This window comes from Antedon mediterranea, chromosome 5 (assembly GCF_964355755.1).
Source record: "Antedon mediterranea chromosome 5, ecAntMedi1.1, whole genome shotgun sequence".
In the NCBI taxonomy this organism is placed as follows: Eukaryota; Metazoa; Echinodermata; class Crinoidea; order Comatulida; family Antedonidae; genus Antedon; species Antedon mediterranea.
Genome location: NC_092674.1, coordinates 28161989 through 28175702, shown reverse-complemented (window position 1 = coordinate 28175702; position 13714 = coordinate 28161989). Strand labels below are relative to the sequence as shown.

The 13714-nt window shown below is 32.9% G+C and overlaps 1 protein-coding gene across 1 annotated transcript in view; it reads right to left on the bottom strand.

The window, feature by feature from the left end:
* The window catches only part of LOC140050233 (serine/threonine-protein kinase PLK4-like), a 33432-nt gene that overhangs the window by 9833 nt on the left and 9885 nt on the right, over positions 1–13714 (bottom strand). The window contains exons 7-11 of the mRNA XM_072095340.1: positions 12803–12899; positions 11228–11286; positions 5431–5507; positions 4931–4995; positions 9–271 (exon numbers count right to left, since the gene is read on the bottom strand). Coding sequence (XP_071951441.1) covers positions 9–271; positions 4931–4995; positions 5431–5507; positions 11228–11286; positions 12803–12899 — 561 coding nt within the window. The remainder of the gene's footprint in view (positions 1–8; positions 272–4930; positions 4996–5430; positions 5508–11227; positions 11287–12802; positions 12900–13714) is intronic.

Genomic DNA, 13714 nt, shown 5'->3' with positions numbered 1-13714 from the left:
TTACTTACTTTCCGCGATGTCTCAATGGTGAAGTCTGTCTTGCGTGTTTCGGCCAGATATCTTCTCCTCTCCCTAGCGAGTTGTTGTTCATGGAAGCCGCCTTTTGATTGGCTAGAATCGGCCTTTCTTCTGGAACGACAGGTGTGAGGTTCGAGGTTGGAAAGGCTTTCATGGGTTTGTTTCGGGACGTCACTCGCCCGGCGCTGTTCATAGCTGATGTTAACGTAGCCATTGTTGCATGTCCACTGTCTAAGGAAGACTCAGCTGGTCTCTGAAAATGAGACAACAGTTTGTTAGGCTTTTAGGCTTCAATTACTTTCTGTTAAACATATAGCAACCATTTTCTTTTTTTTAAAGCTCTGTCTACACTATCAAACTAGTTAAAAAAAAAAAGTGTAATGTGTGCCCATATGTGGTAGTGATATGACATCATTATGTCCATATATGGGCACATCACATTTTTGTCACATAAAGTTTGATAGTGTAGACAGAGCTTAACACACTGTTTATTGCATTGAATGTCTAATAAACTTGTACACTGAAATAAACTAAAAAGTAGTAGATGATTGTTATATAAAAATCTCCAAATATGCTTTGAGTGCTGGCCTTATGGCGACAGTGGTCCTTCGATCTCTTTTGCCACTCCTTGGAACACTCAAAGTTTATGTGTTGTTTTAATGTTACTAAAATTAATAAAATAAAATGAAAATTGGCTCGTGCACATCGGTACTGCTTAAACATAGCCAAGTATGAAACTATATTCAAGTGTACCTACATGACAATAATGACCTAAATACAAATACTGTATATGATTTTTGAAAAATGATAAGTGGGCCTAAGGAAATTATTGGGAAAGTTTAACCTTACAGAAAGAAAGTTAAATCAACCCACACATATAACAAAAATGATGCAAACAACTTCAAAGTGGTTAAATATTTTACTCAATACCTTTTATTATATGAACCAACAAATCAGAATCAGAATCAGAAAAAAGTCACAAACTTGAACAAAAAAAGAATTTATATCAATTTTTTAATGACATAAAACAGACAAAACTGCACTATAAATACGATTTAAATGCCAGAAACTACTTATTTAAACCAGGTAAAGAGGCTATATTTGCAAATTGTGTCATTAACCCCACTGCCATGTCCAGCATGAATTAAAACATGCCAAACACCATATTATATTCCAATAATAATATAGTGCTATCTCTAACTTGTACATTATAGTATTGGCACAAACCAGCTCTGTATAAGTGCCATCAAAGACAGACTCCAAAGCCCTTATTTAATCCAGCTAATAGCCTATGGTTTCTAGTGGTGTCATTCACCCCAGGCCAGCAGTTTGATTTGCCGCCTGTCAAAACAGGAACTGAGCTGATGTTTTGTGGGTCTGTGTTAGTTTAGCGGTGTGTGTATGTCTTGTGGTCTGTGATAGATTGCCACTTTGAACGATTAAGCATTGTAGCTTACTCTACCTGAAAACTTAACTTATGATTCAATGTAATATGAAATTGTTAAATCATGCAAAAAATAAAGAAATTAATAGAAAAAATAACTACACAAATATATAAGAAATACATTTTTTGTTTCTGTTTTGCATACAGCTCAATATCTAATCTGAAGGACAGAGCAAGGGAAAACATCTTGACTAAAGCACCGACAAGATCTCGAACTCATGCCTTCACAAACACAGGTTTGATTCCTTACCAGTGTGCCATCTTGCCTCCCTGTTGTATAACCTAAATTTACATATATCTCCAAAGGCAAATTACTGAAAAAATGTTAATGTTGTTGGTATCAGTGGCTGGATCTCAATGGAGATACGAAATAAAATAGTAAAACAGCCAGAAAAATTAGCAGAGCTTTCGGCAACACTAGCCCTTCATCAGTCTGTCAGTGCAGGAATAGTTAACCTAAATTTAATATATATATATATATTTTTTGGGAAAAGCTTTTATACCTAGACTTTGAGTTAATATTGAGAAGTAATTCCCATGATGATTAATAAAAACCTAACACCCATCTTATCTGATTGCTGATTAAATCTTAAGGCTGGGATATTGAAAGTGTAAGACACATCATCCAATCGGAATCACCGTTTCATATTATAAACGACAAAATTAGAACAACTTTCAAAATAGACTGCCAAGTTGAATTGACAAGAGTTGATGAAAACGGAATACCTGACCTTTAACCTTGGAGCTAACTTATAGGTTGGGAATATCAAAAAGAAATTGCGTTTATGAAATTCTATGCATAATTAAATATCTTCCCTGTATCAGTTTGACAATACCGACAATTCTGCCAATTATCCTCAAAATACTCTAAAAGTAAAAATACTTTAAAAATTGATTCTTTTTGTGGTATTCAATATACTGTACTTGGAGAGTGTTAAAATTGCGAGAATGTTTGGGTACATGTCCCCAATTTTCTGGATCTGGCTCTCTCAATCTGCATGATCAAATTCCTGAAAACCTTGTGATGAGACACATTGTCATTCATTGGAACAGTCAGTGCCTAACCAATCGTGATTACAACTGTTTTCCATACTACAGGCAAATCAGTGGAAATTTGACCATATAATACTAACAGTGACAGCAAATTCCGCCAATCAAGGACTTAATACAACTGTATATCATATCTAAAATGACAACGGAACATGAATGTGTGAAAATGCTCATTATCTTGTTAGCGGCTTTCAGTTGTTGGTAATAGATGATGATCATACTACGATAGGCCTGTTGTAAGGGCAAGGTCAATTTGCAATACCGAGGATAGGATAAAGCTCTGTCTACACTATCAAACTTTATGTGACAAAAAAATATATGGACATGATGATGACATATCACTACTATATTTGGGCATATTATCACTACCGTATTTGTGCACATCACACTTTTTTGTCAAACTAGTTTGATAGTGTACACAGAGCTGAAGCAAATATAAACCCCTTTTCACATTTCCTAACAAAACTTTTGAGTTTACACCAAGTTGCCAACACCGACGTTTGGTATCGTCTGTGTGTGAAACGGGTATTAAAGAAGAAAGTTAAAAACTACTGCTAATAAATATGGAAAACCTGATAACAAACCAATATCCAGTATGAAGCAACTTTTCCTTCTTATAGATTTTCACATTTTTTACCAACACAAACTCGAGTGAAAGTACATTTTAAGATGTGAATGTTATAAAATATAATTTAAATTTGTTTACCTTTTTTCACACACAATCTGGAAACTCGAGCGAAACTACAGTTTGAGATGTGAATGTTATACAATTATATCAAAATTTTTAATTTTGTTTAACCTTTTTCCACACACTGGCAACTATTGTACAGTTTAAGATATGAATATTATACAATATATTTAAAGTTTAAATTTATTTTATTTACCTTTTCCAAACTAGATCAAAGGTACGTTTTAAGCTTCAGATGTTGTACAATGTAAACTTGTTTTCAAGATTTCATAATTTGCGACAAACTTGAGAAGGTGCATTGAATTATAACTCATTAACATTGTTTTCCTTAGAGCCAACGAACAGGGAGGTTATGTAAAAGGCAAGAGACGGAACAATAATTGGAAATCATAACATGTACAGTATGTATGTCTGTGCATTATCAACATACAGTGTTTAAACACATGTGCAGGAGAGATGTATGCATTGCACATGTGTGTTTAGGGAAATGGTTGATTCTTTGGGACAGATAGTTATTTTAAAATCAAAAAAGGAAGACTGGTTTTTATTCTGTCAAAAGTAACCTTTTATTATTTAGTTTTGATCACTAAAGATGCAGTGTGTTGTATTCACTGTAATACCTGTAAATGTTTGCGCTAGTTGACCCATTTCACGCAACGCAGCATGTAGAGGCAATGTCTCATTATAAACTCTCAATGAGGACATATGGAAAAAGACAGACTAAAACTACTAACTTTTACACTATTTCAATTCAAATGCTCCTAATTTGTCATAAAAACGAACTTGTTTTTAATACTGGATGGCAATAACTTAGGCCCGTATTCATGAAAGGGGACTATCTCTGGATTTAGTCTTGGACTATCTCAAAATGGTATTCATGAAAGGGGACTATTCTAATCTATTCTATACAGGTTTTTATATGAGCGCCTAACAATACAATCTATTTAATAGTCCTGTATTAAACCTGTACTAAAATCGGCAAAAGATAGTGGGTACCCAGAGGGTAGGTTAAAGAAAGTTAGTCCCGGACTATCTAAAAAATAGCTCGAAAAAGTCTGAGTAAGTAAACCTATAAGATGGTCCTATATCATGGCTTTGTAGTAGGTAAAATATTGCTATATCATTAAAGTCTACATTTCAAACGCATCTAACCACATGTCCAGGTCACAATATAGGACAAAATTGACCCTTGAGTTGAATAAGAGGTCAACAGGATGGTCCCTTATATCAAACAATACTGATTGATTGATTGACAGGCAGGTGTCAATACTAACATGTGACACCGTGAGAATCACTCGTAACGACAAAAATAATCTCTACAAGTGACAATAAAGCAACCCTCATTTGACACTGTCTGAAATCCACTACAGTTGACATACAGTTGAAAAACACAAATGTAATTTACGCAAAATTTTCATTCACATGTTAGAAATTAAATTGTAAATAGAAAACTTTAAGTTCACAAAAGTTATTTTCACACTGAAACAATGTTACAAATTTGTTCCATCATCATGTTAAAATGTTTTAACTTTTTAAAGTTACATTTTATGCTATACTTAATGTTATGCTTTTTAAATGTCATTTCTTCTGACAATATTGTTAGAATATTAATAGCCAAAACCATATAATCTTGTATTAGCATACATGCATATTTTTATTACCCTTTCAAGTAAAATAACTGACCCATTAAACATAAACAAACAAATAAATAAACATCTTTAATACTGTACCTGTTTGTGAGATGTATGGTGATCTTTATACTTAGCCCTGGTCATAAACGCATGGTCTAAAATTCCTATTTAAAAGTAAAAACAGATTTTAAAAGTTAATTTATGCCTTACTCTGAATTATGCTAATACCATATTCTCCCTTCCCTACTTTCAATTTTGGAACAGAAAATTATTTATAATTAGAATAATTAAGTACCATGTATTATCAGGTAAAATAGAAAGGGGTTTAGGGGTAATCTTTATATGTATGTTAAGAGTGGAAGATATTTTAATAATTTTAATCAAAACTTTTATCAAAACATCATTCCAATGCAAAGGTCTGTTCAAGTAAAATTTTGGAGTTGCATTATACACCTAAAAACCAAAAACATTGTGTTGTTTTAAATCTAAGAAAAAAAATGTACAGCTCAGCAAGAATTTCAGGTCGTCTGTGATTCAATAAAGTTGTTTTGTCTATGGTTCTTAGTCACAATATTTAATTGTATTAAATCATACCATACCTGAGAGTGATATCCTATCATAGGGATTCTTCTTCAGCAGATTGGAAATTAAATCTTTAGCATCATATGATAAATAACTATAAAACAAAATAATAATATTTGTTCTTATCACTTTAATTGCACAATGCTTCTAAGGGCTTGACATGATTACCCAGGTCATTTTTGTTGTTGATCAAACATGTATGGAAACATACTCCCATACGCAGCTAGTAATCAGTGCAAAGTTGGGTCTTGATCTTAACCGGGTACCTATTTATACACCTGGGTGGAGAGAGGCAAATGTAAGTAAATTGTCTTGTCTAAAGGATACAAGCAATGCGGCAAGAGTTGGATTCGAAACCTCGATCAATAATCCAACATCCAAACACTTCGACACACACACTCTCAAGTAAAAGTTACAATTTTAGAGAAAAAAAAGCAGTTTGATACTCTTTCATATTCAATGAATTCCAGCCTAATTTTAAGATAGCACATGCTGTACCTTTAGCTAAATCGCTGATCCACTAATTGACTAAATTTAGGTAAATTTAATGTTCAGTATAATATCCTGGTGTATTTAAAAATAAAACGGCGGATATAGCCACTATAAAAGACCTAATATTATTAACTAATATCTCGGTATAATTTTTCTAAACCGTTGCATGTGTAGCTGTATGTACGCACTCCTGACTCGCATTACCGCTTTGTTCTACATCCTTCCTTTTAGTTTAAGTTTAGGGAATAAATTAAATAAGTCCATACTTGAGGTCCACCTTGAGGGAGTTTCAAACACTTGATCTCTTTCCTAGCTACCTGCCTGTCAATCCAATATTCTTATGAGAAAATGCAACCATTTTTTTCCCAGGCTTTTCAAATTTTTAAAAGAAAAGAATTTGAGAGGAAATCAGAATTTTGACACTTTTGCATTTACAATAAAATATGGTCAATTTTTTTTTTTCTGAAAGATTGTTGCAAATTGGAAAAAAGGGTAGAACTTCTATTAAAGGGGCTCTTTTAAGACCCCAACAAATTTAAGTATATTTTTATTTACCGTATATCCTTGGGTATAATCTTACTTCCGGTTTAATCCCACCCCCTACTTTATGTCTGATTTCACAAACAGGCATATTCCCGAGTATAGTCCCAGTATTGACTTTTTATCTGGATCTCTAGCCAGTTCAGATGAGTTTTTACAAAAAATGCTTACCAATTACCGGGTATAGTCCCACCCCACAAAGTTGACCAAATTTTGTGGGTGTGATTATACCAGAGGATATACGGTATATACCAAATTAATATTTGCAGAATCTAAATCTTGTGCACTTTAGCAAGGATAAATCTTGAAAATATCAATTTGATACAAAGTTATATGTTTGCTCTATACCTAGCATTAATGGTACAGTTGGAAAATGAAGAAAGGTGTACTGTCTGGTAAACAAAACACCACACAAAATCATGAAGATTAAGACCAAAACCACAACTTCTTTAATGGAATTTTTACAGTTGGTTTGTAAATTTGAAACCAATGCGAGGAAACCGTAGGTTAAACTTACAAAAGGGTGAAATAGTTTAAAGAAGGGTTTCCATATTACATTATATTTATAAAGACAAGCTGCAGGTTTATGAAAAAATACTTTCAATTTCTTAATTTAATTTCATTAAATAGGTCAAGAATTGTTAACATATTTTTAGTTGGAACTATGCATTCATGAATTTGCATATAGTACAAACATAGTTGACAAATCTTACATGAATAATCACTTTTTTCAAACAGTATTTAAAATAATAATTATTCATGTATGTTTACACAAAATAAAAAGTAGTCTTTTGCAAACCAATGTAAAAAAATTTGAAAACCAAGAGAAATTATAGGTCTGCCAAAAAATGTCCATTAAAAAAAATATTCTGGTAAACATGCCAGCAGCCTTGTCTATAGACAAACCCCTATAACACCCATATTCAGTCCCCCTGTCCATAAGTTCGAACCCTCCAAATTGAACCAGAACACTAAAAAACAGTACTTCAGGTCATATTATAAACATTTGAACGACATGGATAACTAGTGCAGCTTACAGACATTACATAATAATCATGCATCAACATAATATTAGCAAATAAAATCTTACTAGGAAAATATTATAGTACAAAAAAATATGAATAAATTAAAAAAAAACAAAAACAAAAGAACAAACAAATATTAAAAATAAATAAATTATGTAACACAAAAGTACACAAAAGTAAACTAGACTAAACCTCGTCTTTCACATGGAGTGTAGGAAAACTCACCGTACAAAATATCCACTTTTAGTTAAAATATGCACACATAGGCAATAAAGAACTTAATGTAGACAAAGCCAACTAATGAATGACGACTCACTCCGACCCCCTACAAACGCAGGAAAGCTACGAAACATTGACTAACGACTCGTCAACCTTGGAGTATAATGTGCTTGGCCACAATGACGTCGACGTCGTTATATCACTGACTAACCTCAAGCCTCGACACGTTAGCTTCTTACGCGGCTCAACAGTGCAATCGCAGGATGTTGTTTAAATTAAGTGAAACTTCAATTCGGCAATGAGACGTAATTAATAATTCGTAAGCAGACAAAAGTTAGTAGACAATTTGAAAAAAGGGGGATTGTTGTTAGCGGTGGGTTGTGAAGGTAAAGCAATACGTACAAGTACGAATTATAATAGCGGTGTTATTTTAATTAAGTGAGTTAGAAAAGTACGTTTACAGATTGGTACAATAACACGTGTAAGAGGTGACTTATCATTGGTCATTAAAAGATTCAATTATATTTTTTACATCAAAGGTCATTTGCATATAAAAATTAATTTAAATATTAATTTAATTTATGTAAAATATAAATAATAAAGTTTATTCAATATATGAAAAAAAAAAGAATATTTATGATTAATTTTATTATTACCAATTTCAACATTTTTCAGTTGGTCTATAGTTTATTTTGTCAACAACATGTACAATTTGAGTATTTTATGTTCTCTAAACAATTAAGATTAGTCTCAGGAAAGAGTGAACTTTCACCTGGTCTAATCATTGGAAAAAAGAGTACGTCACTATATGCTGTGTCTGAAATCTAAACATAAAGCTTATTATGTCCAGTAAGATTTGTAACATTATAACTGTGGAAGCGTTCCAACTTTATCCAATACAATATGTGCCAACGTAGCTAAATTTAAGATATTCCCAAGATAGATAATGGTACATTATCAATGCCACGACAAAACAGACACGTTATAAACGCTGTGTGTACAATCTGGCAGGCCTAGGAAATCCTATAAAGATGACCTGCTCTAATAGATTGAAGGAGGTCAATAAACTGTAGTTTAAATTAAACAAAAAAATGAATATGTACTGTATGATTTAAAACCTGTAGTATTTTCTCCAAAAACAGTATTTATTATATTATTCTATCTGATGCTAAGCTCAAATTATTACCTTTAATTAAAGGTAATAATTGGTTGATTTTAACAAATATACCAAAAAATTTAGCATAACATTTTGTTTATTTAAAAAAATAAATATTTCAATAATCACAAATTAGCAAATGAAATTTAGAAGTTACAGTGTACAGTTTAATGTATTCTTGAAACCTATGCATTATAATCTATACTGAATCAAACTCATTCTCAAAGTTTTTCTACTCTTCCCTATTTAAAAAATTAATTTTCTGTATTTTTATATGTAAATTTATAAAATATAACTGTCAAAAACAAAAAAAAAGTAAGAAAGATTTGTTCTCCTCAAAAAGTTGAACAAACTTAGAAAAACCTTTTCAGCGACACAACAATAAATTAGACAATTAATGGGTGTGTCTGTAAACTAATTTGACTTTAAACAGACAATTACAAATGAAATGACCACAAACAGGAAGAGAATTTGAAGTTTGTTGGACGGACGAACTAACTCCATTTCCTTTTGACTTTGAACATTGTTAATGAAGTCAGTTTGCTTAACTTAACTATTTGTTTCATTTAGTTTTTGATCATTAATATAATAACCTGTTTTTGAACAACTGAAATAATAATAATAATAATAATATATACGAATTTGTAAAGCGCCAATTCCAGCAACAATTAGTGATCAAAGGCGCTGTGGACTTAGATGTTACATCTTTTCAACAACATTCTTCTCCACTAAGGGTCACATCGTGTCATCGGCAGCCAACTACGGCGCCATTACGTCTGTCCACGACAGTGTGTATGTATGAACTAGTACACCGGGGTAACCCCCTACTCGTCTCGAAAGATGTACTAGGTTCTTTAAAGTGCACATGAGCCAGATGTATACTGGACCTACAGTTTATAGTCCTTATCCGAGAAGACTTGTTCTACCACCAGAACCATGGAGCGAGTGAGCCTCGAACCCTTGCTGATGTTATGGCTATGGATTACGGTTCCACTGTCTTAACTGCTCGGCCACACTCACGCTCATATATATCAAAGATTATCATACTGTTTTAAAAGTTAAAACATCTCACATTATCTTACTCTTCAAAGTACCTACTTAATCAGTAGAACCACTTTGTTTGGGAGGCTCTCCTATTCAGTGAACACCTCTTTTAAGGGGACATTTTCTGGTGTTAAACAAGGGGAAATATAGGTTTTAACACCACAGTCAATGATAATTTAGGGGACACACTATTAAGAGGACATTTTTTTGTGATAAACAAACAAGGGGAAATATAGGGTTGAACACCAAAGCCAATCATAATTTTAAGGGACACACTATTAAAGAGGACATTTTCTAGTGTTAAACGAACAAGAAAAAATATAGGTTTTTAACACTACAGTTAATAATAAATTAATTTGAACACACTACTGTATTAAAGAGACACTGGGGTCCTGCAGGTATCTCATACTGTAGTATATGCTTTATTGGACTGGAAGTTTTATATAATAATTTCAAATTTGAGGCTATTTAACATCCCAAATACATCAATAACATTCTACTACTGTACCTCTTAAGATTTTTCTAATCTAATTTATCTAAGACCCTGGCGCTACACATACCATCTCAATATCATTTTTAAAGTAAACCAAGACATTTATTATTGCTATGAAGTGCCAAATTGACATCTGTGATTTAATTAAAAGTGCATGCTTTATTTCACTATTAAGGATGATAGGAAAACGTTGGTGTCCTGTACCATCAGGGACCTGGCACTACATCCCCTTAATATTATTTCTTTTTCCTGACCATATCAATTAATCAATTATGACTGAAACCAAAATATGCTCATTGTCATATCCTGCAATTAATTTGTATGAGTTACATTGTAATGCTTACTCCCAATCTCCACATCCACTTTAACGGTCATTCATCATAATTACTACCGGTAACAGTGATTTATTTGTACCGGTCATTGGTAGGGGAAATGTAATTGACCGCTATGACCCATGATTAGTAATTTTACCTTGTAAAAAAATGTTTGTTCATCCTATGGTTGTTATTTACTCAACATAAAAAAGTTAACTCACACAAGGATGTAGTTGAATATGTATTCTTCCGTCAGAATTACGACAGGGGGGGGGGGGGTAGGCAAACTTCATTGCACAAATGGTAAAAAATCATTACGAGCTAGGCTAGTTAGGCCTATTTACCACACTGCTGGCCTCTAGTCTCAAAAAAGTACTTCAGGAAAAATATCAATACACACTGTGATAATACAGTATTTTAAAGCTCTACACCATCAAACTATTGATGTGCCCAAATATGGTAGTGATATGACATCATCTTGTCCATATATGGGCACATCACATTTTTTTGTCACACAAAGCTAATACTTACCGCGGCATGTCATATTCCCCCAATACAACTTTATTCAATGTGCTCTTGACTGCATCCGTCTAAGAAAAACATAAAGATATTATATAAAAGATCTGTAGTGCTAGCCACAATCATACTGACAAAAAGAACTGGCAAAAATAAATTGCTATTATTAAAACAGACCATCTTCAATGTACATTAAGTAAGATTAAAACTGAGATTTTATAATACCTTGATCTAGTATTCATTTATTAAGGTCAAACACGCATAACATACATGGCTTAAAATTGAACAGATAGAATCCACCATTTTGATGACAAAGATTGTCATTTAATTTAATGATTGCTGTTGGTGACAATCTGGAAAAGGGACAAAGACAAGATGCTACAGTATTTAAACCAAGTCTTATCACAATTGTGGAGTATTACGGTACAACCCCTTCTTTGGAACACCACCATTCAGGGGAAACCCCTATAAAGGGGACACTTTCCCATGAAACGAATGAAGGGCAAAATATGTTCTAACACTTCAGCCAACCTCTAATGAAGGGCAAAATATGTTCTAACACTTCAGCCAACCTCTATTCAGGGGAAACCTCTAAAAAGGGGACACTTATTTGGATCTTGAATGTGTCCCTGTAATGAGGTTTCTACTTTAATTAAATTGCTATTAATTTAATTAATACATGCATTGATTGCCAGTTGACAATTATAAGCCTACACGGATACCTTTTAATGGTATTAATCACCTACAACATGATTCATAATGCGTGCCTTGGTAGCTAGATGACAATAAATTAAAAGCCTGGGTACTGCTTCAAACATAATCCCTATACACAAGCTAAGACCAGATGTTAAACTATGCGTCATTTCATTCAGTAATGAATCATGTTCGCCATCCAACCAAAGAAACAGAAGGCTTGCGTGATACTGTGTATAAGGAGTTAAGCTCTGTCTACACTATCAAACTTTATGTGACAAACTAATGTGATGTACCCATATATGGACATGATGATGTCATATCACTACCATATTTAAGCATAACACTACCATATTTGGACAAATCATACTTTTTTGTCAAACTAGTATTTGATAGTTTAGACAGAGCTTTAAGGCTGTTTTTTTATCAGCGACAAAATGCAGATTTTTAGTGCAAAATCAGAACAATACACTGATTAAATTAATAAAAGTGATTAATAAAATAATGCCATACTGTTTTCTATTTTGAACATTCTTAGCATTGAGGATATTGTTAAGTAGGCTACGCTGCAATCAAAATTATTAATGAAAATATTAAAAGGTCATGTTTCTTTTTTGAAAAATTAAATTGTCCGATTATTATCATCTGTATAATAAATGTCTGTAAGTATTGCTATTTGATATCAACTTTGGCTGGGTGGTTATGTTTGCAATCATAGGGCCTTGGGTTGAAAACCTGGCTTACGACCAGGATTTTAATCACGGCCAAATCAGTTGTTACCACGTAATCCTTATAATGAGACTTCAGAGATCAATAGGTTTAGCTGTATTTGGCAATATTACAAGCAGTTGGATCTACTTTGATTGAGATTTAAAAAAAAAGATTATCAAAACTTACATCAAAGGGTGGCTTGCCGGTCAGAAACGTAAACAGCATACAACCCAAAGACCAAACATCTGATTCCAAACCGTGAGCGCTACGGGTAGCAATCTCCCTGTAAGAGATTAAACATATATTTTAATTAAGAACAATATATAATAATCTATATCATCACCATTTCTAAAAATAAATTAAATGTATTAATGTAGTGGAGCTGTAGCTTGGTGGTTAATGTGCTTGCCTTCCAATCCCAAGGTCCAGGGTTCAATCCTGACTAGGTCAGGATTGAACCCTAATCTAGTGCCAGGGTTACACGACTCTTTCAATTCCAATCCTAAGCCTTAAATGACTTTAGTTTATAAGCACGATAAATGATTAAATAGTTTAACCATCCTGTAATTAGCGAGTTACTCTCTGTTCGATGTGTATGAAATACCAAAAAATATTAATAAAAAAATGTCAACAACTTTTCAATAAAAAACAAAATAACTACTGTAGAGCACAATCTAAGGGGAAGCATTTGTGAAATTATAAAAATTATAATCAGTACTCTGGCGAGCAGGGGATACATAAACAAGTAACAATTAACATAAAAACAAAGTTGTTTATTACTGAAAATCTTAAATTTACAAATTACCAAACCCTCGGTTGTTACCCCTTGCGGCAAGGTTACATCCTTTTGATAAAAACGCAAAAATAATTTAAGAATGTGACTCTTCTAAAGGAAGTCGAAATATGGGAAGTGGTAATTAAAACGGTTTAGGAATTGTATTATTTTGTGCCTATCCAAAGAGACCTATTTCCTTTTTTGTGTAGTAAATGTCATTTTAGAGACATCTTGATCTAGAAGGAAGGGCGTTTATTGATGCCGCTCTGTGATTGCCTTCTAAATATTTATCAGAACTGTCAAAACAATGTACACTTTGAGCT